At 41.5% G+C, this 27,931-nt stretch overlaps 1 protein-coding gene across 3 annotated transcripts in view; it reads right to left on the reverse strand.

Moving 5' to 3' along the window:
* The window catches only part of TTC28 (tetratricopeptide repeat domain 28), an 810,203-nt gene that overhangs the window by 293,223 nt on the left and 489,049 nt on the right, over nt 1-27,931 (reverse strand). For all 3 annotated transcript variants that reach the window (XM_077461413.1, XM_077461412.1, XM_077461415.1), the window contains one exon: nt 25,211-25,718. In XM_077461413.1, the coding sequence (XP_077317539.1) occupies nt 25,211-25,718 (508 nt within the window). The remainder of the gene's footprint in view (nt 1-25,210; nt 25,719-27,931) is intronic.

Below are 27,931 nucleotides of genomic sequence, written 5' to 3' on the forward strand. Positions count from 1 at the left end.
CCCTGTACACACGATCGGATTTTCCGACAACAAATGTTGGATGTTAGCTTGTTGGCAGAAAGTCCGACCGTGTGTATGCTCCATGGAACATTTGTTGTCAGACTTTCCACCAACAAATGTTGGCTAGCAGGTTCTAAAATTTTCCAGCAACAAATTTTGTTATCAGACTTTCCGATCGTATGTACACAAGTCTGTCTCACAAAAGTTCATGCATGCTCGGGACCAATGCTCACCAAACACAACATCAGCAGAAGGAGCTCAAAGGGTGGCGCATGACTATTGAACTTGCTTTTTATCAGCTCGCCGTACGTCTTGTACATCACTATGTTCGTAATTGTTGCCCAACATTTGTGTGACCGTGTGTATGCAAGACAAGTTAGAGCCAAAATCCTTCAAACAAAAATCCACAGTTTTGTTGTTGGAAAGTCGGATCCTGTGTACGGGGCATTAGAATCTTCTAGACGAATATTATGGTTCTATGGAACCCTGTCGAAAATTGCTGGACTTAAATATAGCTGCACAGTAAAAAGACATTAGTAGTAAAGATTTACAGATGGGGCTTTATGTACCTATTTACAATGACAAGTAATTAAAAAATACATTCTGTAGCACCTAATGCATACCAGGGTTTACAAAAGCTGTTAACTGTACAGTAAAACCTTGGATTGCGAGCATAATTTGTTTCTGAAACATGCTTATAATCAAAAGCACTTGTATATCAAAGCAAATTTCCCTATAAGAAATAATGGAAACTCAAATGATTCATTCCACAACCATTTATTCATAAGACCTTCAGTTTATAGTTCAAATAAAAGGATTATAGCAATGTGATAGGTTGTGTAGCCATAAAATGTCCATCCACAAATGGAATCCTCCACAAGGGTATTAAAAGCTAAATCCAGCAGAAGCTCCAGAGTATAAAAAAGAAGAGAGGCACCTTTAAGTGTAGCAATATGGTTACATTTAATGAAGGTACAACATTTAGCAACTCGCTGGAAGGCTTGTGCAGTTGACACATCACCAATACATACACAGCTATTGCTGTACTCACAATACATAGCTGGCAGAACATACACAATCTGCACAGAGCAAGATCTGCACATCTTCAGTCTATAAGGAATTATGGACTGAAGATAACAAAGGAAGGGGCCCAAAACAAATATAAGCCCAAGTCTTTCCAAATTATTTAATATCAGCACGAAATATGCAAAGGTCAGTAGACAAGCTGCTAAAATCGCAATTATATGTTCCAAAAATGTTGTTTTTGCTACAAAGACTGTCCAGAATCAACACTGTTCTTTTTCCAGCTTGGTATTGTTGTTTTTGCTGGAGGCACTGGGTGATACTGGTAGTGTTGGGGAGCCTTTATTTTTAATCCAAGGTGCACATGACACTTCTAGAGAACTGCAATCAGCGTTCCAGCTATCATCTTTCTAACCAAGTTCTGATACTTTGTACAGGGAGCTGGAACCCAGAATAATCCTAAGCAGGACTTTTAAATTGACATTGTGGTAGAACAAGGAGAGAAATATGAAACATTTGTATAATGAAATAATCTAAGCCTCTTTTGTCAATGATCATATCTGGCCTTATGTATCAGGATGTGCTTACTAACAGTTCAGCCACCTAAACAGAATCAGTCCTGCTGAAGACATCTGGAAAAGGTAGGTATTAAAAAACCATATAAAACACCCAAGGGGACTGGGGAGGGGGCTGGGGAGGGGGTTGATTGGTGGGGGACGGTGCGGGGCGCAGAGCCAGGGGCTGGGCTTTAACTTATATATTGCTACAAGAATTGCATAAAAATGAACCACACATTTCTGTGAACGCTTCGGTTTGCAATACTTGTTATTTTTTTGGAGCTTATCATAAATTAGGTTTTTGTTTTCCTATTAGCATTTTTAATAGGATTCTAAAAGTAATGATGACTGAGGAATCTCTTAGCTGTGACATATTATGTGCAGACCATAGCAGCATATTCATTAGGAAAGGCCATGAAACGTCATAGTAGTCTAATCTACAAAGAGTTATAGTGCTGCCTTCCTAAGTATTATTGCGGCCAAAGACTCATCTGCTTTCCTTTAAAATTAAAACAACCGTAAGGGTTGTCTTTTTAAGTCATTAATAATGTAATGAATGGCTTTCAAACATAAACTCTTTAAATATCCTCTGCAATAGTTTCATAAACCAACACACATACTGCTAATAAATCTTCACGTGTGTGTGTGTGTGTGTGTGTGTGTGTGTGTGTGTGTTGTGGGCTATACTAACTGGTAGAACATGTCAGCACCTAACAATTAGAACCATTTGTGATATCTACAAACCATGAAACACAAGAGTTATCGGTCTTGGAGAGGACAATCTCTGCTTTGCATTACTGCCAATTCCTTAACCTCTTCTAAAGTCACCCATGTCGAGTACTTGTACACCACGGTCTCCGCTGAGTATTAACTACATCACAAACTCTGGAGAGGTAAGAAGATTATAGAAGAAAACGGCTTCAGAAAACATACTTGTACTCTTACACAATTGACCTATGTCCCTGTAATACGAAACAGGAGTCAAATCCAGATAAAATCACAGCAGGACGTATACACCAGGTAGCTGATAACTACAAGGTTTATGTGTGTTACACTTTATTTTTGTATTAATAATTTTCTTCAAAAGATGAAATCACCTAAAAACATTTGCTTTTCATTCAAAATAAAGCCCAACTTACAGTTCCCCTACATGAACATATAGTTTTACAGGACATATTTAACCACTTGCCAGCTGGGCCAATTCTGACATTTCTATTATGTACTGTTTTTGCTAGAAAATTTCTTAGAACCCGGAAATATTACACACATTATATATATATATATATATATATATATATATACAGTATATAGATCTATATACATCTATATAGATAGATATATGTTTGATTTTTTTTTAGCAGAGGCCCTATAGAATAAAATGATGGGTGTTGCATTTTTTTATTTCCCACAGTATTTGCACAGCATTTTTTCGAACACAATTTTGTTGGAAAAAATACACTTTGATCAATTTTATTGCACACAAACACAACATACCTATTTTTTGCTAAATATAAAAGATGATGTTACGCCAAGTAAATAGATACCAAATATGTTATGCTTTAAAATTGCCTCCACCCATGAAATGTTAGCAAACTACAATACTTAAAATCCTACATAGGCGCCGCTTTAACCGATCACCGACCGCCGCACACACATATACGTCATGGAGCATGTGGAGCGTGCCCGCGGGTGCCGCAAACTCAATGTTTGCCAGTGTCCTGCAGTCATGAGACGGAGAGGCATAAGGGGGAGATGCCTATGTAAACAAGACAAGCAATCTACTGCTCCCTGTCATCGGGAGCAGTGATTGCTCTATTGGACCCCAAATCTCTCCTCTGGCCTTCGATGCAGCCAATCAGACACAGATCAGTTTGATCAGCTGCTTTCCTGGCTGGTGATGGCCAGGTAAACAAAGACACAGAACTGGAAGTGACAATGGGGTCACAGAGAGGGAGGAACAACGTCATCAGCAGGGGCTGGCTGGGCTGGGGACAGAGTGGCAATTTTCCCCCAGGCCACCCTAACTAATGTTCAATACGGCTGGCAGCCACTGCCCGCTACGATTTTTTATGATCAGGCTGCATTGATGGGCAATGATCAGGCTTTATTGATGGGCACTGATCTGGCTGCATTGAAAAAACAGGTGAGCATGAATTGTGAGCTGATTTGGGGGTTCAGTGAGCCACTTGCCTGGACTTGCCACTCAGGCCTAAGGCTGCCAGCTCTACCCTGAATGTCAGTTCCTCTATCTCTATGCTGTGAAGCCGTTGCCAGTGGTCACATCACTCCCAAGCTATGAGGTCGGATGGCAGAGCCCGGGAAAGATGGCAACAGGAGCGGGGACCTGCAGGTGCAGGCATCCTCCTAGTATAACCACTGCAAACTGATAAGGAATGGATGTCCTGTGGTCGGCAAGTGGTTAAAGCCTGTATAGTTGGTTAATTTTTATGAGCAGGGACTTCTTCTGTTTCCCACTATTGGCTGGTCTTTATTTCACCCTGTTGCCAGTAACAGACAACAGTCAATGATCTGTATTACTAGGGTATGCCATACACTAGTAGAATTTTGAACAAGCGTTCCTACGAATGTCATTAAAAAGTATTCCAAAATTTTCCTTGTTTTAAACATTTAATTTTGGAATGAAAAATAATTTCCCCAACCAAAATCACATTTCCTGTTAGAAATTATTGAATTAGGAAAAACAATTTCCATCCTACTCATTCATATTGTCTTATTACTTTTACATAGTTACATAGTACGTGAGGATGAAAAAAGACACAAGTCCATCAAGTCTAACCTATGTGTGTGATTATACCTCAGTATTACATTGTATATCCCTGTATGTTGTGGTCGATCTTTGGTCAAACACGAATGTCAATTTGACCCCAGTAAGGATTAGAAAACCAAATAAATGTTCTTCTGGACCATTATAATTGCTAAGATTCAATATATTTCTTTTTATGGGTGGTTTTACGTTATGTGGAGAGACAAATTACATCATTGTTGATTTATGTTTTTGTATATTACCACAATATCACGGTTTATATAAAGCATTTTGATTACCCATTTAGCAGTTAACAATAGAATTGGGCCTGTTTAGTACTTGGATGGGAGCCATTTTTTCATTACTATTTATTTTTATCATTTTGGTTTTGGGTTTGTGAACGCTGCAATTGTTATATACCTATATCTGTTGTGCCAAGTATCTAGGCATAGTGTCAGCAGCTATTACGCATAGATTCGCCTGAGCACAGATAGTTCACTTCTACTTTCAATTCTACAGTACAGCCTGATCTGCTATGATATCAGGCCATGGGGAGCTCTCCATGGCTGGAGCTACCCAAGGAGGTACTCATGAGCAATTCAGATAAAATTACTCATTATCACATAAAAAGATTTTTTACCTTGTGAGAAAATCTATGAGCAATAAGAATGACCCTTCACAGAGATGAGAAAATTAATTACTACACCATGCATATACTGCCAAGTGAGATGATAAAGTACATTGGGTACTGCTGAGTTCAAAGACAGGCAGATTTGTCTCTGGCCGCCATCCTTCTGTATGATTCCTGTGCCCATCTCTGGTCAGTCTTTGTGTCAGCAGGAAACCTGGAAAGAATTAGCCCACTAATTGTTATGCAGAGGCTATGGAAACACAAAATTTAGAGACCCTTCTGAGAAAAACACAGATATTGGTCTACAGTATATTAAAAATGTCTGTTTTATGTTTTGATTGTACAACTTCCTTCAAGCAATATGCAGTAAAACTGTAGCTGGATAGTTTTAATTTGAAAGAGAGTAACCATTTACAAAAAACTTTATAGGGAAATACGTCATATAAAACTTAGAAGGTTTCCTAATGTTAAAGTACTGTGGTTTACCCGGTGCTGTCAGTGAATGAAGTCTCATGGCACTTGCTCTTCAATATATTCTTACTAATGAAATCATTTTTATTTTGTTAACAAGGCCATGGTCAACCGTTCCCCTGACTTGGGAATAATTGGGCCAAAGTAAGATTAGTCCTTAAAGCGGGAGTCCGCTGGGAGTTCCGCTGTTTTTTTTTTTTTAAAAGCCAGCAGCTACAAATACTGCAGCTGCTGACTTTTAAAATAAGGACACTTACCTGCCCAGCGCGCCCGCGATGTCGGCACCCAAAGCCGATCTCTCGAAACGTCCCTCGGGTGCTGCCGCCACCATCTTGGGTATGGGAATCAGGAAGTGGAGCCTTTCGGCTTCATTTCCCAGTTCCCTACTGTGCATGCGCGAGTCGCGCTGCGCAATAAGGATGGTCCCGCTGTCTCTGGGATCCGTGTGTTTCCCAGCAGGCAGCGAGGGACTTTCGGAAAGGGGCGTAGATTCTGCAGAATATACGCTCCTTTCCGCAGATAGCAATGCCGGAAGTGGGTACAGATACCTGTACTGTACAGGTGCCTGCACCCCCCTACCCCCTGAAAGGTGCCAATTGTGGCGCCGGAGGGGGGGAGGATTCCAATGAGCGGAAGGTCCACTTTAGGGTGGACCTCCGCTTTAAAGCATATGTATAACCTGACAATTAACTTCTCTTAATTGCACCGATAAATATACCACTGGATGTGTATGTGTATGGTTATTTCAGTTTGTCAAGTGTATTAAAAAAATCCTGCCAGGAGTCTAGTGAGCTTCAGCTCAAAATTGTGCACTTCGTCTGCTCAGCACTGAAATATCAGCGGTGATATTAGTCATGCTCAGTTCCCTTTTTGGTCTACAGATCACATTCACCCTATGGTATGGCAATAAAGTATGGTAAGTGAGCATTATTGCCTTAGGAAGTGTTTTATTGGCAGGATCACCAGATGAAAAAAATAAAAAATACAAAATGAGTGCATTCACTACATATAAGGACTGGTAAGCGTCAATATAGCACATTTTTGTTTTGGGTTGAAGAGAATACTTACATTTTAGGTGTGTAATTCAACCTGATCCATACCATACAGGTCTAACGCTTCCCCACCATTTGTTCATCTACTACTTTTCTAAAAAACTTTTTCTTAAAACTGTACATAGTTTGCTCTAATCTATTCATAACTGGGGGTATCCAGGAACTATACTAGCCAAGTTTCACAACTGATGATTATATTTTAATTTTTGTTTGATGTATCCATGAAAATTTACATTAAATAGATAACAATTATTATTACACAAATGACGAGCACCTCATCACTTTTTGTGGGGGGTGGGGCTTGCTACCAAATTCCCTTTTAAAACACATATAGCCCTTTGATCAAGGGATGTTCAAAGGATGGACAACACACAAAAGTGGGATAATTGAAATAAATAAACAAACCATTTTACTACTAGGATCTAAAAAATATAATTCCTTCACTGATCCGAGTAATCACCTAGGTAAGGAAAAAACTAAAAACTGTCTTCAGGAGACCCAAGGGCTGCATAATACGAGCAAACGGGCTGAAGCTTGGGAACCATGGGTTTAGCGGTAATAAGCTCTTCGACTTTTACTCCATGGGATCTGATCTGTTGATCTGCAGATGTCCACTGTTGTTTTATTCCAAACCACTATAAATCCTCAGTTTTTTAGTCAATAAAAAACACTATTGATACTGGGAAAAATACTAACTTCAGTAATGAGAGCCCTTCCCAAACTGTCCGTTGACAGCTAGCTTAACCCTAAATTTACACGCATTGTTATGAAAAATTACATCCAAAAATAATATTTTATTTTGGATGAAGCATGGTTAGAACCACACAATCCAGTGATCATCTCTCATAAGTGTTTACACTTTTCTGTCTGTCAGTATGCTGTAGATTTACCACAGAGGTGGAAGATTTGGATCTGACAAGTAAACCCCATGGGGGTGCTTTATGAAAACAACAGAAAAGACAAAGAAAAAGAAAAGCTGTTTTCCTTAATAATTTATCAACTGCCATCAGACATAAATAATTTGACTGGTTGTTCCACCGTTCCTTGCTCCAGTTTGCATTACCCCCTTTCTACTTGCCTGTAACTTCTTCCTTATGTGGACAGAAGCAGAAAGTAGACAATTACCAGTGGACAAGGCTGAAAGCAGATGTAAATTAAATTGTGTGAAGCTATCCAACTGACCTCTAACCAACTTGACAGTTGGCACCATCCTGATACCTAATTAACATTTATAACTACATTTAACACCTGATCTGACTCTGAGAAGAAATGCTTGTCAATATATATATATATATATATATATATATATGTATATGTATATATATATATATATATATATATATATATATATATATATATATATATATATGTATATATATATATATATATATATATATATGTATATCTATATATATATATATATATATATATATATAATACATGACAAAGGATTCAGGAAGCCCCCGGGTTTATCTAAGCCGACAGTACAAAGTGGGCCTTTTGGTATGACTGAAAATTTGGATGGAGCCATACTATAACTGTTGTGTCACTGCTGACAAGTCATTCATTTCTGTGTGTAGATTGCAGCTTGAACTGCAGTGACTGTAAATTATTTTTAAATACTGTTTAATACTTTTACATACTGTGTAATACTTTTTCCAACAGGCTGTAAATAGATACAGTACATTATATACAAATAGCCCAAAGCCTTAACTGCTGGCTCAGGAGAGAATACAAAATTTGAGTTTGTAATATTTTTATTTGCCCTACTACATGAAAAGAAGCAACATTTCTAAGCATTGCGAATCATTTCCTCAATCTCCTCGACCACAGTGATCAGACTGTAATATTGTAACTTTATAGTGAGTAAAAGGCTGCTTTCACATGGGTAGACCTATTGGGTCTACCTGTCAGTTTTTTTAGACGGAACCGATCAGGCCGTCCCTTGCCCTCTATGGATGGAGCAGTGGATGTAAACGAACATCCGTTTACACCTGCTGACATCCAATCCAATAAAAATAGATGGATGGGGGGTCCGTTCCCCATACATCTGTCCGCTCTGCATAAGTGGACCTGTCATCCACCTGCTTAGAGGGGATCAGCGGGCAGATTCCCTACTGAGCAGGCGGACCCGTCATCCACCTGCTTAGAGGGGATCAGAGGGCTATTCCCTACTGAGCAGGTGGACCCGCTGGCGGAGTCTGCCTATGTGAAAGAGTCCAGGGGTGAGCTGCATCAGCAGCAGACTGATCTGTGTTAGATATTTGTGAATACAGCCAAGAACTGCACATGCACCTAGAGATTTACACAACTGTGTCATCTCTGTGCCAGTATCTCAGTATAGGCAGTAAATGCCAAAACTGAAAATTGCCTGAACAAAGAAAGCGCTATTTTACAGAGAGAGACACAACTGAAGTAATTGTCAGGGTGACTACTGAAAGCTCTGCGAGTAGTGTTAAACTTATATATTACTCAGCGAGCATGCACTTTGCATGAAAAAATATCTCATGCTGGGAATATTTTAACCCAATTCTGTACCTAACCTTAGCCCACAAAACCTATCATCAACTAATCCTTACAATACTTGTACAATTACTTTCCTAACTGTCACCAAAAGTATTTCATGCCAAATCCTAATCCTAAATTCTAACTCTAATTGCCACACTGACATTGCTACTTGTTTCATTTTGATATACTTTGGGAAATAAAAATAAAGACAAAATATGTTTTTAATATCTTAATTATTATTTTGTGTCACGTGTATGTAATCCAGTCATTTGATATGGAGACAACTAATTACCATACAGGCCAATTAAATGTATATCAGTGACTCCAGAGAAAGCCAATTATTAGCCATTTTCCAAATCCCCCTAAAGCCATCAAACAAGGTAGAACATTCTACATGCCAGAATCTCTGAAGCCATCTGCTCTCCCAATGATGACAGCACATGGCTTCTGGTACAAATCCAGGATTTCCCTGTTGTACAGGTCTGAGAACTTGCAACACGCATCTTGTTTGTTACATTCAGCTTTCAGATTCACAGAGCAATATCATATCCCCCTTAGATCACACCAACAGCTGCGTGCTGTTTTTATTTGTTCATCTCCAATTCTACAATTCACCAGAGATTCCATTTTAAGTACCATTCCAACAAATCTGCTTAAAAATTAACAATACTGCTGTTTCCCGTGAAATTGACTTTGAAGACATATAGTAAGTCACAGGACCTCAGTGCAAGAGAACATTTGGTGTAAATATTGATAACCATGGGGTCTCAGCAAATAAGGACCTTCTTTTCTATTTTCATAACTAAATTACATTTTATTTTCACATGCATCAAATTATCAAGTTGTGCTAGTAGAGTAAATGCAAGGCTACTGAGAATTTGTTTGTTGCTAAGAACTATAAGAACTATAAGGGCCCTTACACATGGGCGGTCCGTCTGTCCACTTTTTTATCCTTTTTTTATTTTCACTTGGATCAAAATGTATAGCAATACATACCTATGGTTCAAGGACTTACATCTGCCTATATTGGCCAATTTCCAGGTCCATTCAGGTCCGTCAGACCAAGCAGAAAAAGTTTGCACTCTTGTCGACTTTAACTGACTGGACTAGAGGTGGGCAGGTATAGGCGGATGCAAGTCCACTTACATCTGCCCACCCATAGGAATTAAATGGATCAGTATCAATGTCACATTAGTCCACAGAGAAAGCATACCATTCTGACATTCAGAAAGTATTTGCAAACGGACTTCTGCAGGGTCAAAAGGCACATTTTGAGTCAAGTTTTCCTTCCCTTGCCTGTGGCTGGACAGTGAAAGGAGAAACAACATACTAATGAGCCCGTCTCTCTCTCTCACTATATTCCTTTGGAATGTTATTTGTTAATGTGTGAGCACTGCTGCACAGCTATTTGGCTCCTTGTTCTTTTACTTCATTTCCCAATCTAAGCTCTGCTTTACACGTACTGCAAGAGGCTACAATGGGTATATGAAATGATTCTGTCAGGATATGAGCAAGTGCAGAACCGCTGTGGCCCTAGCTCGTACTCTGTGTAGGGGTGCGCAGGGTGGACAGAAGGCAGGCTGGGCTGTTACAGTAGGTCCCTGCTGTTTGGTCTATTATGATTCTTGAGCATCCTGTTACCCATTCATGTGAATGACTTTGCTGCTGAATTCATCTGCCTCTGACCCTGCCTGAATGCTGCCTGCACTAACCCCTAGTCTGTCTCCTGGAATAGATTTCTTCTTGCTCCTTGTGTGTGTCTGCTCCACCATTACCGACCCAAGCCTGGCTTTTGACTACTCCTCTGCCTTCTGTCTGCATCTGATTTGCCTGCCAGAGGCTGACCTGGACTGTCTGACACTGCTAAAGGACTTTCCTCCCATACCCATACCCGCTATCCTGTGCCTGACGCTGTCAAGATTTCCTGATGGTGCTCAACCAGTCTGCTACTCCAGCTGCCACTGGGATGCATAGCCAACTCATCAGTACCCGCCAGCAGAAGATCTGTCAAGCATTCAAGCATTCACTCTGTTCGCCAGCACTTCCTGTTAGCCTATCAGGGCACCTGAGCTAGAGGTGTAAGAAAATCCTACCTCTGCATTTCAGACACCACCACCAGGTACGTGAAGATTTACTCTCTATTTGTCTTGGTGACTGTTTTCAGCAAGGGTAAAAGAAAATGAAAAATTTTGGATTTTCACAAGAAGTAGAGGGGGAAATTTCCAATGAGGCACTATTGATTGATTGATTAGAAGGAGAGATTCCCACACTTTGAAGAGACTTCCTTTGACTTCCTGTTTTGGCTATGGGACAAGAAGTGAAGGGAAATACCCCCAATGGGACACAGATTGCCCCTCCCCGAAAAAAAAAAAAAACTGAGAGGGGCTATAACCTTCCCTACTTTGCCTTTAGTTCAGCTTTAACTACTTGAAGGCTAAAAGAAATACAACACTTTATTGCTGCAGCCATAATCCTCCTTCAGTCTGTTTTCAATCCTTCTTATAAGGATGTCACCATTTTCATTCACTCATTAGTCTGCTTTCAAGTAACTTTTCCACCGGCCATTGAACAAAACCTGCAGTGGAATGAAAACTGATCTTAGATTTTACTTGTTTGCCATTGGCTACAAAGTTAATGCAGATGAACATGTTGCATTTTAATAATGAAACAGAAATTGCAATGCCACTGTTCACAAGATCAAAAAGACAAGTTCCTCTTTTTAAAGAAAAGGGATTAAAAACAGCTCAACAGCTACAAAAGGAAGATGTACTCATACCTTTGGAAATAACCAAGAGGAATACATCGAGACACATATATGAATATTTGTAATGATGAAAGTGTATTGAAAGTCATGACTTTGTACCATGCTGCAAAAACTATGTAGGGCTACTAAGTCTCTGGCGGTTAGGGAAACGGCCTATAAAGTATTGACCAGATGGTATTACACCCCCAGACTCCAGGTAATGTTCCCAGGCACATCTGGGCTATGCTTTGGGGGTTGTCAACTTCCAGGCCCTTTTCAACACATCTTTTGGGATTGTGGACTTCTATCTTCAGTATGGAAGGGAGTAACTGCTGTTGCTTCTGCAATAGCTGGAACTCTTTTGCGACTCACAATCTCAATGGGTTTAGTCGGAGCGACAATCTCAGTTATCCTCCGCAAATTTGTGGGCTATCGCTCTCCACTCCACCCCAGTAGTGCCCAAAACCTCCATTCGAGACAAAGTGGATATGATTATGATAATGGAGAGGATTTGTATACCCTACAAGATAAAATGCACCTATTTGATTGTAGATGGGGAGCCTGGAAAACCCATACACATATTTTGGTATTACAGAACTAAATGCCATTTAATATCGTTATGTTTTAACTGACAATACCTTTAAATATACAGTTTTCATACTACTTTTTCTGTATGCTTCGAACATATTCTAGATTCCTATTGTTGATGATATGCGTTTGATGTCAATTTTATGATGAATATTGTAAAATGACTGTTTATATATTTTTTTACTTTGATGAATAAAAACCGTTTGTAAACGAAAAAAGGAAGTTGTGACTTTGCCCTTTTTGTCACATTGAGTCCATCTTAATCCCCACCAATATTAACAAGTCTGCTGTTAACAATGCAGTGATTTTTACACATGGTGATTGAGAACAATTTAATTCTTCTATGACCTCTACTGAACAGAGCTTTTCAGAGAACTGCATGGATTTGCAAATCATCTAATCAAGATATACTAATTCCATGTAAAATGACAGCCAAATTGATTTGGATTTTATTTTTTGATTGACTGCATTTGTGTTGCTGATTTTGTATTTCTGAAGGGTGCACCTATAGGCTTGTACAAGAGAAGTGTGGTCTTTTAGTGAGTGTAGATAAGTGACATTGATCTAGTGAAGACACAAAACAGTAATACACAGAGTAATATCCTCTTCCACCACACTCTGTCAGCTGAAAACGGCTAAGGTGCTTTCGGGGTCAGTAACCAGAAAATGAAATGCCTCTGTTAATTATTTCTATTTTGTGATGCTTGAACGCCCAAGTGAATTGAATAATGTAGGAATTTGCATAGCAATCAATAAAACCACTTGTAGATTAAAACTAGGTGAATCTTACAATTGCTTAAGAGGTGGTTAATTTTATAATATTTTTGTGTAACATATAACATATAAAAATATGCTGTATTTTACACATTCCATGTGGTTGATTTGCTAAAAGCACTCAGGCTGTTCACTTTGCAAGGGAATTTTTTGGTACAAATCTTTACCACATTCACTAAGCTAAGGAAAAAATCGCTTGCAAAGTGCTAATTCCCTTACAAAGTGAACAGCCTATTTGCCTTTAGTAAATCAACCTCAAGGTACTCTAACCATAAACCATAAACCTTTTAAAGGCTTAATTTGGTTCTATTTTATCAGTTTCAATTTAGCATCTTGGGATTGCCAACCCAGGGCTGATGTAATGTATTTAATTGTGGCTATAGATAAATCTACTGCGAGAGAAATTAGAGATATCTAATTTTATTGATTCGTAGAGCCGGTTCACACAGGGGCAAGTCAGGATCCAACTTCAGGTCGCCCCTAGTCGCCTCAAGCCTACATGTAAAAAACAATGTAAGTGAATGAGAGCCGTCTTAAGGCACACTACTGAAGTCGCTCCGACTTCAGAAAAGGTTCCTGTACTACTTCTATCCGACTTCTAGGCGACTAGTACCCATTGATTTCAATGGAAGTCGCCTCCAAGTCGGATCTCCATCTATATTGAGGCGACAATGTCACCTCTCACAGAATAATCAGCTCTCGAGAGGGAACTCCACGCCAAATTTTAAATAAAAAAATGGCAGCCCTTAAGTCTGGTATGAATTTTAAGAGGAAGCCCCCCCTACGCCGAAAAATCGCCATGGGTTCCCCCCAAAATCCATACCAGACCCTTATCTGAGCACGCAGCCTGGCTGGTCAGGAAAGGGGGTGGGGACGAGCGAGCGCCCCCCCGAACCATACCTCAACATGGGGGGTTGGTGCTTTGGAGAAGGTGGGCGCCCCCCCACCCCTAAGCACCTTGTCCCCATGTTGATGAGGACAAGGGCCTCTTCCCGACAACCCTGGCTGTTGGTTGTCGGGGTCTCCGGGTGGGGGGCTTATCAGAATCCGGGCGCCCCCCTTTAATAAGGGGGCCCCCAGATCCCAGCCCCTCACCCTATGTGAATGAGTAAGGGGTACATCGTACCCCTACCCATTCACCTGGGGAAAAAAGTGTCAATAAAAAAAAACACAACAGGTTTTTAAAGTAATTTATTAATCAGCTCCGGGAGTCTTCTTCCGACATCGGGGGTCTTCTTCTGACTTCTCCGCTCTGTTCGGCCTCTTCTCTCGGTGTCCAGCCTTTTCACCCATTCTCCGGCGTCGTCTTCCGCTCTCTGGCGTCTTCTCCCAGGCTCCTCCGCTGACTTCTTGCAGCTCTTTTACTAGCGGAGGAGCCCGGTCTCCTCCGTCCTTCTTCCTTCTTTCCTCTTCTTTCTTCATCCGATGTTGACACGCGGGTCTCTTCCGCTGTAATGGCTTGTGCGTCGTGCGTGGTGACTTATATAGGTATGGGACGTGGTCACGGGGTGATGTCACACGGTGACCCCGCCCCTTCATGGCGTCACAGTCCCACCATGCCCCGGGACTTGACGTCATAAAGAAGAAAGAAGAGAGAAGAGGGAAGAAGGAAGAAGGACGGAGGAGACTGGGCTCCTCCGCTAGTAAAAGAGCTGCAAGAAGACAGCGGAGGAGCCCGGGAGAAGACGCCGGAGAGAGGGAGATGGCACTGGAGAGTGGGAGAAAAGGCTGGACACAAGGAGAAGAGGCAGAACAGAGCGGAGAAGTCGGAAGAAGACCCCCGACGTCGGAAGAAGACCCCCGGAGCTGATTAAATGACTTTAAAAACCTGTGGGTTTTTTTATTGACACTTTTTTCCCCACATGAATGGGTAGGGGTACGATGTACCCCTTACTCATTCACATAGGGTGGGGGCCGGGATCTGGGACCCCCTTATTAAAGGGGGCTCCCGGATTCCGATAAGCCCCCCGCCCGCAGACCGCGACAACCAACGGCCAGGGTTGTCGGGAAGAGGCCCTTGTCCTCATCAACATGGGGACAATGTGCTTTGGGGTGGGTGGGCCACAGGGTGCCCCCCTTCCACAAAGCACCAACCCCCTCATGTTGAGGCCATGTGGCCTGGTATGGTTCAGGAGGGGGGTTGCTCGCTCGTCCCCACCCCCTTTAATATTTGGAGTGGAGTTCCCCCTTGAGAGCTCATTATTCCCTGATTGGCCACGGTCAAAGTCGCCTGGCCTGGGGTGACTTCAAGACGTGTTGTAAGTCGCCCCAAGTCGTGTTGAAGTCACTCCAAGTCGCGCAGTTATTCATACTCAAGTCGTGTCCAAGTTGCCTCGAAAAGTCGCGCTGGAAGACGTGTGAACCGGCTCTTAATAAAGCTTCTGTCATTAAAATAATGCAAGTATTACTATTCATCAATGACCTGATCCAAATTTCATTCAAGATTCACTCATTATCACACCCAGATTCAAGTAAGAATACACAACCCTCTGGTACTCAGATTATAATTTGCTTATCCTGGAGTTTGGCGACATTTTCACTTGTTTATGATTGCTAAAATTCTCAATGATATCACACTCACTGAAAGTGGAATTACACTCATAAACTTAACGGTTTCCCAAAATAGATATATTCAAGGCATGCCATGACTGATAACTGTCTCAGTTGCTTGTGCTCTCAACTGAACTGTCAAGCTATCAAATGATTGGTGTCAGAACTGATCACATGTGCAGCACTTTGGCAACTGCAGATCAAACAGAAGCCAAGATGGCAGCTTCATTGGCTGTAAAGGATAGAAGGGTTTCGTTCAGCTTTAAAGAGAGTTTGATGTCCATGCATTTTAAAATGTTTAAGCTTTGGGTTGACGATAAACAATGTCTGCATTTCTTTGAAGTTAAAGTAGAAAGAAAGGCTTACAGATAATCAACTTTAAATTCTGCCTCCCCATGGTCTTGCATATATTTTCCTATAAATCTCCCAGCTTTTCTATGTTAATATGCAGGGCTGATAATGGGGTTAAATCATCTACAGCAGTAACATCACCCACTGGCTTCCATAACTCTAGGCTATGCCGGATAGAGAGAGAGTTCACACGCCAGCTACACGTTTACACAGAGGAGCTGTAGCTTTGCAGTTACATGTCTGAATAGAAAAACACTGGAAAAAAAGCTATTTACATAGCAATCTATGCTAAAATGTATGCAGGGCATATGTATGCAGAATTTCTGCTAAAATACAGCAAAACAGATCCAGCTCTGCCTGGCCTTCCCTTGCAGATACTGTAACTGCCATAGGTATCTATTGCTTGCTGATCATTTGGAGCAATACATCAATATTATAAGTTATAGTAATGATAAAACGTGCGCTTTTTTACATAGCCCTATCCTGTTATGTCCCTGAAACAGGAAGTAAAGGGAAATTTCCCACTGAGACACACAGCCAACAATAAAGTCCTAACAGATGTTTTAACTTTTCCCAATAGCCACAAGGCATAAAAATCCACTCTGTGTGCATCAAATCCCTTTACTTTGTAAATGTAGCAGTGACATCATCACTGTACTGTACATAGTCTGTGTAGAGAGAAGAGCTGTGGGAGGGACCCAGAAGGCCCCACCCACTACAGACTGCCTGCAGAAAACTACAGGAAGGGGCGGAGAAAAGACCAGTCAGTCTGCACAAGGAGAGGGAGTAGGAGTGACTGGTCTTTATTACAGGAAGCTCCTGCACAAAAGAAACAGAGGTACACTGGATTACTGCACAGATCTGGATGAAATACACAAAGCACACCAAGATTCAAGGAAGAATATGTGTTAAAATTAAGCTCCGCTACCTCAATACTCCAGTGGTGAACGTTACTGGGAAGCTGCTGCTAATTAAAATGTGTTACCCCAACCATAGACCAACATTAAAATAACTTTGTTATCCCTCCCTTATAGTGATTTCATATCCATAAAATGAGCAAAGTGAAAATAATGCTGTGCATGAAGTGCAAATAGTCCATAACAATGCAAACAGTGCTTTAAAGAAATAAAGTGCTTCAGTTTTTGATCAAATGGGGCTGTGCTCCGTGTTGACAACAGCAATATTTGTGTCCTATCATTACTCCAGTGCCCTCTTAGGACCAAACCCACCACAGGTTGTTGACGTCCTGAGTTTATACTGAGGTAGATCAAATTATGCTCAATGTTCCTGGTCGGGTTCTCATGGTGGGTCCACAGTGACACAGTACAAGGACGATGTGGTTAGGCACAGCTTGGGAGAAGAGCTGCAGAGAGGTCTGAAGACTTGACCGATATCGCTGCCAGCTCAGAAGAAGCGGTACTGAGGTGCGGTACTGTGGACCCACCATGAGAGCCTGACCAGGAACATTGAGCATAATTTGACCTACCTCAGTGTAAACTCAGGAGGTCAACAACCTGTGGTGAGTTTGGTCCTAAGAGGGCACTGGAGTGGGGCTATGACGCAAATATTGTTGTCAGCACGGAACACATTTGGTCAAGAATTGGAGCACTTTATTTATTTAAAGCACTGTTGGCACTTTTATGGACTGTTAGCACTTTATTCACAGCATTATTTGCACTTTGATAATTTCATTCATATGTAATCACTATAAGGGAGGGTTATCACAGCTATTTTAATTTTGGTCAAGGAAGAATGCACATGGCGAATAGACTAAGGGTGAATTCACACATACTGCGGTGACAGGGGTTTTACTGCATTGTAAAATGCCTGTTAACACAGGACACAGACTGTTTCCTCTGTATCCCATATATACTGCAACACAACCTAGGGCTGCACTGCAGCATGCTGCATTAAATTGCAGGCAAGTTGCAATTTTTGCAAGGCACCATGTCGAATCACATGGGAATGTATGGCAGTGTAGCTCTGAGGTACATTGCCATGAACGAAATAAAGTTTGTGCAAAAAAAAAAAGCCGCGTGATGCACTGAATGGCATACCACACTGCCCCCCTACCGCATCCAGCAACAGAGAGCTTCCCAAGTGGTGAATCACTCCGGGAGGTCTCTGTTGTAGTGTGAATTCACCCTTAGACAATATTTTCTGAAGTTCAGTCTTAAACTTTTTGCCAATAAAAATTTACAGAGACTAAAATACAATAAGCACATATCGTAAAATAATGTTTATAAAACTGTGATGGTCGCATCCAAAATCCATTTGCTTCACAATATGCGCTCAGTGAAAACACATTATATTATGCCTTTCAGGCAGGTTTGATAGATGCAGACCTTTCTTTTGTTTGATCCTTCCCTGTTGAGGGTATACACTTTCCTTTTCCTTGGCGAATATGTATTAATCTCAGTGTTTGACAGAATATTCTCATAGCAGACAAAATATATATGGTATAATGACCACTTGTATTCATTGCAAAACCTCTCCTGTTGTTCCCTGCACACACTTGAAATACACACAGCTTTCAGCCCTGGCTATAAACATGCATGACCAAAAGTGTCCAGTCCACCCCAAACCTTAGATGTTTGTTTTGGGCAAATAAACGTGGGTACAATAACCAAATGGGTTCTTAATGTATATCTGCTCAAAAATGGTTGTTTGAATCAAGCAAATTAATTTCCAAAACCATCCACCCTCTGTACCCACTAGAAAAACATCTCAGACTGCAGAGGGAGGAGTAAGACTCCATGTTCTGGGAACAGTAGAGCTTGGAAATCAGAAAGGGAGACCTCTCCATTGGAGACATATAAGAAGCCAAATTTACAATTTAGTTTATTGCTCTCCCCTATAAATTAGTTACTGGTTTTGGGTAGGCTAACCCAAGTTTAGATTAACTAAGAGTATCTTGCTGTGTGGGCATATAAAGGTCTACTACTAATTTGTACAACTATTTTGTAAAGCAGTTTGCAAACTGTTGACGCTGTATAGAAATCTTGTAAAATAATAACAATATATTTTTTTTAATTTTGCTCTTTCCTATAAATGTTTAAATAGTTTAATTCATACAGTAAAATACCGTATATACTCGAGTATAGGCCGACCCGAATATAAGCCGAGGCCCCCAATTTACCCCCAAAAAACTGGAAAACTTATTGACTCGTGTATAAGCCGAGGGTGAGACATGGCTGTCCATCCCTGTGTGTCCGTCCATCCCTGTGTGTGTGTCCGTCCATCCATCCCTGTGTGTGTGTCCATCCATCCATCCATCCATCCATCCCTGTGTGTGTGTCCGTCCATCCATCCCTGTGTGTGTATCCATCCATCCATCCATCCCTGTGTGTGTGTGTGTGTGTGTGTGTGTGTGTGTATTCATCCATCCATCCATCCCTGTGTGTGTGTGTGTGTGTGTGTGTGTGTGTGTGTGTGTATCCATCCATCCATCCATCCATCCCTGTGTGTGTGTGTGTGTGTGTGTGTGTATCCATCCATCCATCCCTGTGTGTGTGTGTGTGTGTGTGTGTGTGTGTGTGTGTGTGTGTGTGTGTGTGTGTGTGTGTGTGTGTGTCCGTGCAGCCTTGTGTGTGTGTCCAGCCTACCTGTGTCCCAAGCCTCCGTCCCGAGCCGCCGTCGTCCCGAGCCTCCTCTGTCCCGTGCCTCCTCTGTCCCGTGCCTCCTCCGTTCCGTGCCTCCTCCGTCCCGTGTCGTGCCGATGGATCGCCGCTCTTCTCGGCGGCCATTCTACAATTCAAAAGCCGCGCCTCCGTCCTCCGCCTGTGATAGGCGGAACACTCAATTTCCCAGCAGCCTGTGTTCCGCCTATCACGGACATCCTCTCATACTCGTCCGTAGTATGAGAATGAACGGATGTCCGTGATAGGCGGAACACTGACTGCTGGGAAATTCAGTGTTCCGCCTATCACAGGCGGAGGCGGAGAAGGAGGCGCGGCTTTTGAATTTTAATGTCCGCCGTCTGTCTGCTCGATACGCTGATCGAGCAGTCAGACAGCGGTGACTCGAGTATAAGCCGAGGGGGCACTTTCAGCCTCAAAAAAGAGGCTGAAAATCTCGGCTTATACTCGAGTATATACGGTACTTGGAAGAGAAAATTATAAAGAGAACACCATAACAGCAATTAAAATAAAGACAATAATGAAGAACATTGAAGCAAGTACCGTAATTACACTATAGAATTTACAATCAGCATTGAACACACAGAAATACACACACAGACACATACATACAATTCACAGTAATCCCCTTTAGAATTGGAATTTGGGCTGAGAGAGCTAAAACGGAAAAACAAAGGCTGCTACTAATAAAAATCGCTGTGCTACTAATATTTTGAGACACGTCTATTATTACATTGCACGAATACCACTGAGCACCATTTGATCAATAGCATGTGGCAAAACCAAATAATACGTAACGCACTTGAATCCAATTTAATAGTCATCTCATTTGTACCATATTTGCTAAACTCATGCATAAAAATTAGATGACGGGGATGAGATTTCTATAACTTAGAAGCCTATTCTAAATGCACCCAATTGTGCAAATATTATAATGAAATCTTTGAATTTAATACAGTCAGCAAAACATGGAAAACACGCTTTTGCCCTATTCAAGCAGAGACAATACTGGGAGCAAGTAATCTACATAACTCTGCAATATAATAGCCAGTAGCTTTGCTTTACAAAGTATACAAGGATATTAAATATCAGGCTCTATCGGGGGGGATTTACTAAAACTGGTGCACACAGAATCTGGTGCAGCTGTGTATAGTAACCAATCAGCTTCTACCTTCAGCTTGTTCAATAAAGCTTTTACAATAAAACATGGAAGCTGATTATTCTGCACAGCTGCACCAAATTCTGTGTGCACCAGTTTTAGTACATTGACTTATGTGTCTAAAGCAGGTGATCCATGCTGGGTTAGCCACAGTAATTCTAGACTGCAGGCCTAATAAGTAGAGTAAATGGTCAATGGGTACTACGTCAGTTAAAGTGGTTGTTAACCCACCAATGTAACTTTACATTTTTCTCTCAGTTTTTTACTGTTATGAACCCCTGTGACTGTGTTTTATAAAAATAATGCTTTATATACCTTGTTTACAGAACACTGATCTGCGCTCATTGACCCCCCCGCCTATCTCCTCTTTTGGCCTGACAGATGCAATGGGCGGGGCCGGGGAACCCACTCTGACATCAGTCAGGAGGGTAGATGGAGAGAGGCGTCCCTGCAGCCCTGCATCTGTCAGGCCAAGAGAGGAGATAGGTGGCAGGTCAATGTGCGCAAATCAGCGTTCTGTAAACAAGGTATATACTGAATTATTTTTATACAGCGCAATCAAAGGGGGCCATTAAAATAAAAACAGAGATTTTATTACAAATAAACAGTAATTTGAGCAGCAGGACAGGAGCGAGTGGCGTAGACATGGAGCTGACAGGCTGAGAGGAGAGGGGGGAGAGGAGGGGGGAGGAAACGGAGGAGAGGACACAGGAGACATAGAGCAGGCTATGGATGACAGAGGCACGTATGCTGACAATGGTTTCAGGGTTCAGCAGCCCTGATATATTGTGGTGAGCGTACGGGGGGGGGGGGATAGAAACTGGCAGGATCAGCCATGTATTACAGGTGATACAGGGAGCAAAATTTCACAGCACAGGCTGGTACACATGGGCAAAATATCGGCTGTATCAGCCAGTTCAAGAGAAAGCAGCCAACAACAACAGCAGCTAGTATGTATAGCAGCCTGTCTGGCTTCTGTTGAACGTGCATGCTGGAAACCAGCAGCTGATCAGCATCCAATCAGGGCTTGCAGCAAATGGCTGAGAGTGCTGACTGATGTGTTCTGACAGGAATAGCGATCCCCCTGTTAGAACACAATAGCACAGTGGGGAGATCAGTATACTAACATTGCATAGTAAATACAGTGAGGTCCTCACTCTGATATGTTCTAGGAGAATTAGCGATTCATTTACTAACGGCAAATAGATTGTTCAATTTGCTTAGTAAATGTGTTGGAATTTCACTTTGCAGAGAATATCCAATCACATGCAAGACAAAAAACTGTGGTTTTTCAATAACGTCATCAGAGCTTCACCTCATTCACTAAGCTCTAGGAAAATTCCCTTGCAAAGGCTCATAGTGAGCAGCCTTTAACTGCTTAAACAGTGCACCTTGGTATGACATAACAAATGTTCTCTACACTGGTTTCCTCTCCCAATGTGCTTTGTTTTATTTGTTCAAGACAGAGATTAGCAGTTATAGATTTCAGTCCATGAAAACTGCTGAAACTGGTATTTTAATGTGATCAGAAAAGCCAAACTGCAGCCATCTTGAAAATGTTGTTTAAATCTGAAGGACTTGCATTTTTTTCTGAAAACGTGGTCCTCAATGAACATTTTACTGGTTTCAATTTATGTTTTAGAATTATCCCCTTATAGTCAAATGCCTGCTGTATGCTGCATGTGCTATGTTTTTGCATCTATTAATTATTGCTGGTATGCTGTTACTTTAAATATTTCTGGCTGATGCTGCAGGGGTTGGGTCATGTGTGACTTACTTCCTCTGCAGATGTGTCATGTCCTGTATTTTGAGGATATATATATATATATATATATATATATTTTTTTTTTTTTTTTTTTTTTTTCAATAGCACATGTATGTGGAGGATGTATGTTGTGAAATGTTGTGAAACGTTTATGTAAATTTATACATTCTGCAAATAATGAGAATTTGTATTTAGGAAGAGTTGTCTGTGTTACCTTCTGACAAGTAATGTGTTAAGGGAGAGAACAAAGTGTAACCCTCTGGGTTAAGGGCCTTGAGCTCCTGCAGATTCAGTGGAACAGATTAACTTTCATGGTTAAGCATATCTGAGTGACCAATACTTGAAATATCTGGGTTGGGACACCTGCATAGAACTGTGGTTGGATTGGCATCCCTGATGGTGGATGGAGGACTGGTATTTTATGTGTCTCTCACCTATTGGCTCAGTCTCATCGTGGAGCATGCTGCAGCATAGGGTGTCCTGCAATTTTGGCCATTGGGTCAGAGAAGCAAAGCTTTTCACATGTGTACATGATGGGCAGTCAATTGGAGATATGGTGAGCTGGTAAAGAACAGCATGTGTTCAGCATTTATATCTTAAATGCTATGCAATACTGAGAGTGAGAAAACAAGGCTGCAATGTCCCTAGGCTTTCTGCTGAAAGAGGTTAATGTTCAGAAGGGGAATTCAGGAAAACACACTGGCAATGGTGTGCAAATGTAATGTTGCTGTGGATAAGAGATGGGGTGAGTTAGTGGTTGCACCGCACTGTCTCACAGGGGCCTCTCCACAGGGTGGCCGCAGATTTCCCCCCGTGCCCTACATACTATGTAAACTGCAAAAATATTCTCAAATACAGCATTAGAAATACAAATTAAAATGTAGTGGGGTGGCTACAGATCACCTTTATATACGTAACGGCTGGGCAAGTTTTGTTTTTTTCTACCAGGAAAAAAAGATATTGAGATCTCATACTGTATTAACCACTTCAATACCGGGCACTTAAACACCTTCCTGCCCAGACCAATTTTGAGCTTTCAGCGCTGTCGCACTTTGAATGACAATTGCGCGGTCATGCTACACTGTACCCAAATTAAATTTTTATCATTTTTTTTCCCACAAATAGAGCTTTCTTTGGTGGTATTTGATCACCTCTGCGGTTTTTATTTTTTGCTAAACAAATAAAAAAATACCGAAAATTTTGAAAAAAAATAAGTTTTTTTTTGTTTCAGTTTCAAAACTTTGCAAATAAGTAAGTTTTCTCCTTCACTGATGGGCACTGATGGGGTTACACTGATGGGCAATGATAAGGCGGCACTGATGGGCACCGATGAGGTGGCACCAATGAAGTGGCACTGATGAGGCGGCATTGATGGACACCGATATGTGGCACTGATAGGCGGCACTGATGGGTGGCACTGATGGGCGACACGGATGGGCACTGATAGGTGGCACAAATTGGCACGGATTGGCATGGATGGGCATGGATAGGTGGCACAGGTGGGCATGGGTTAGGCGGCACAGGTGGGCATGGGTAGGCGGCACAGGTGGGCATGGGTAGGCGGCACAGGTGGGCATGGGTAGGCGGCAAAGGTGGGCATGGGTAGGCGGCACAGGTGGGCATGGATAGGCACTGATAGGCAGCACAGGTGGGAACTGTTAGGCGGCATTGTATTATAATATATTGTACTAATGGATGCCAATCAGTGCCAATCAATAATGCATGCCAATCAGTGATGCCCATTGTGGGCACTGATTGGCATCCATTATGGGCACTGATTGGCATCCATTGTGGCACTGATTGGAATCCCTGGTGGTCTAGGGTGGCATACCTTGTCCTTGGCATCCCTGGTGGTCTGGTGGCGTCCCTGGTGGTCCAGTGTTGGCATCCTCGGGGGGGCTGTGCTGATAATCGATCAGTACAGACCCCCCTGTCAGAGGAGCAGCCGATCGGCTCTCCTCTACTCGTGTCTGACAGACGCGAGTGAGGAAAAGCCGATCACCGGCTTTTCCTATTTACACTGTGATCAGCCGTGATTGGACACGGCTGATCACGTGGTAAAGAGTCTCCGTCGGAGACTCTTTACCGAGATCGTAGTTGCCGGGTGTCAGGGGGCGCGCAGCGGCTCATAATCCTGGTCACGTCATATGACATCCGGTCAGGATTATGAAACCACTTTGCCGCCGTCTATTTGCTATAGGGCGGGCGGCAAGTGGTTAAACTAATCTTTTTTGTAAAATCCTTTTGAATACAACCAAACAATTTACAGTCATCTTTATCATATAGATTACCAGAGGACTTGGTTTGCCCTAGCCCAATATGATATGAGATGTCCAAAATGTTAAACTTGTAAAGTAACATCATATTATGCTACTTTTAGCTTCCTTAATTACTCTGTAACTTGTTGTTTATCTTTGATATGATATAGTCTTCGTCACAAAATGTCATCACACAAAAATTACCTTCATAAGAACTTTCAAATCACAGCTCCTGCAGTTAAATGGCAAGTAACCCTTATATACACACTTCTGTGACTGTGACTATGTGGTAACTGAATGACTTAGAAACTCACCAGTTATGCACAGATATTCCATTTAAAAGTCAGTTGAAGCATAAATGAATTCACAAAATCTTACCTAAATTTGAAGATGCTCTACCCTCAGCCGCCCGGTCTTTTAGACTTTCTGCAATGCCTAGCTGTTGTTCATGATACTGTTTAGCTCTCTCTAAGTCTTGCATACAGCGTGCAGCGTGGCCTAAGCCTGCATAGGCTCGCATCTCAATAGCCTTTTCCGATAACTCTTGTGCAAGTTCCAAGACATGGTTATGGTATGACATTGCTTTGTCAAAGTTTCTTCTATAGTGATAGGCACTGCCAAGGTTGCTATATGCCCGGGCTTCTTCCCGTTTGTTGCCAAGGTCCTTTGCTATCTTTAAATGTTGTTCATGACAATGGACTGCATTTTCAAAGTCTCCCATTGCAATGTAGACCGCTCCCATGTTTCCAAGCTCTCGTGCTTCAGATAGTTCATCTTTGGATTGCTTAGCTAGGAGAACACACTGCTTGTGACTTGCCAGTGCGTTGGGGTAGTCACCAATTGCTGTGTAGACATGACCTAAACTGCTTAAAGCAGATGATGCTGCCTATGAAAGGAAGAAAATAGAATCATTAATAAAATGGAAATATAGAATAAGTCATACAGCAACATAATTATCGTTACAGCAAAACACAGCAAACACCGATGCCACACAAAAAGGATATTTCAGTTTGGGATGGGCACTGCTGGACTGAAACACCACTGAATAAATGTTCCATCAGGAGCTTGTATCTCTTTCCTTCCCTCAGGACCATAATGAAATATTGCTGTCACTGTCACTGTCTATATTCATTAAATCATTATACATTTATTTTATACAATGACAACTCTAGAGAGTGTGACACCATCATTCAACTTTCAAACAACTATGTCAAATGGAAATAAATGTGACATTGACCTTTAAGTGGAGTTGACCTTTTACAAGCTCATAGAAACAACAACATATACTGTATTTGGAGGAACATTTTATTCTAATATTGCTATTTGCATTAAAGAAAGATTTCAAGGCTTATTTGATAAAGTTATATGATGAATACAGTCCAGGTTATCTTCCAATCAAATAGGTAAAAGGTAAAATATGAAAAAAAGTTTAAGGAAACTTCCCCAAAGAAATTCCCTCTCAGACAGTTGTCCCCATTAGAAAGCTTCCCTCAAGGTCTTGCTGTAAAACATGTTGGATTTATCATCTATTTGCCACCAGGACAAATAGAGTAGTTGAATAGCCCCAGTGAGCACACAAACGGTAAAAAAGGAATCTGACGGGAATTAAATTTTTTTACGAAATATCAAAGACTAAAAAAATGGCTTCAGATACACTTTGAGCATCTATCAATTTAAAGCAATCCGGCAAATGAACGGTGATTTCTGGTGATCACTGTGGAGTACTGTAATCCGTATGTTAAGATTCTCTTATTAAATGGTGACCCAAGCAGGGCCATCATAAAAAAAAGGTTGTAAACCCTCACATATACCCAGTGAAGTGACTAGCTTCAGGTGATACATAAAGAGGAAACAAATCCTCCTACATAAGTTGGACCTGTTTATCTGCACCCATCACTTCTTTACAGCTGTTCAAAGTCCAGAGTTTATACAGCATGTCTGAGCTTCCAGAAAGCAGGGGGCAGAGAGCTGAAGTTACACTTTGCAAATCTCAGTGAGGAGAGCTGAGAGCTGATTAGAGGGAAGGAACACATCCCCTTTCACACAACACACAGGAACAGAGCTGAGGATTTCAACCACAGGCTGTGTTGGTGCTCCCTCCCCTGTCACCGTATTACCTCTTGGTGTCAGGAAACGTGTTAGAAGTGACAGTTATTATTATTATACAGGATTTATATAGTGCCAACAGTTTACGCAGCGCATTACAATGTAAAAGGGAGACAATACAGTTATAATACAATAAAATACAAGAGGTTTAAGAGGGCCCTGCTCAGAAGAGCTTACACTCTAATAGGATGGGACAGCTGGTACTAAAGGTTGTAACTGAGGGGAATGAGCTGATGGAAGTGGTAAAAGATTTGTTGGAGACTTGATAGGCTTTCCTGAAGAGAAGAGTTTTCAGGCATCGCCTGAGGGTAGCAAGAGTAGGGGATAGCTGGACAGGTTGAGGCAGCGAGTTCCAGAGGATGGGAGAGGCTCTGGAGAAATCCTGGAGAGGAGCATAGGAGGAGGAGATGAGAGAGCTTGAGAGTAGGTGGTCTTGAGAAGAGAGGACAATTTGGGTGATATTTGGAGACAAGATTGGTGATGTAGCTTGGGATAGAGTTGTGAATGGCTTTGCATGTTGTGGTTAGTATTTTGAATTTAATTTGCTGGATGATTGGGAGCCAGTATAGGGATTGGAGGAGAGGGTTGGCAGACACTGAGCGGTTGATAAGGTGTATAAGTCTGGCAGCAGCATTCATGATAGACTGAAGAGGGGATAGCCTATGGAGAGGCAGGCCAATGAGAAGGAAGTTGCAATAGTCAAGGCGAGAGATTACAGTTAGCAGAGAAACAAGGCAGGAGAGAGAAATTACACTTAAAAAACTTAGGAGTATTCTTAGTAGTAAGAAATAATTTATCAAACAGTGGTATGTGTACTCAAAGAGGTAAATATGTGGAATAAAGTTTCAAAAGATAAATCATACAAACTACACATTAGCAGGTATATTTTTACAGTTCAAAAACATAAGTGATCTTGTAGTGATATGTACACACATTTAAAGGTACTGTCAGTTAAAGTTATAGATGTGCTTAAGAAAAAAAGTTTGCAATAGG

This window comes from Lithobates pipiens, unplaced genomic scaffold, assembly GCF_037356315.1.
Source record: "Lithobates pipiens isolate NorthernLeopardFrog02 unplaced genomic scaffold, aLitPip1_a1.2 Scaffold_3, whole genome shotgun sequence".
Taxonomy (NCBI): Eukaryota; Metazoa; Chordata; class Amphibia; order Anura; family Ranidae; genus Lithobates; species Lithobates pipiens.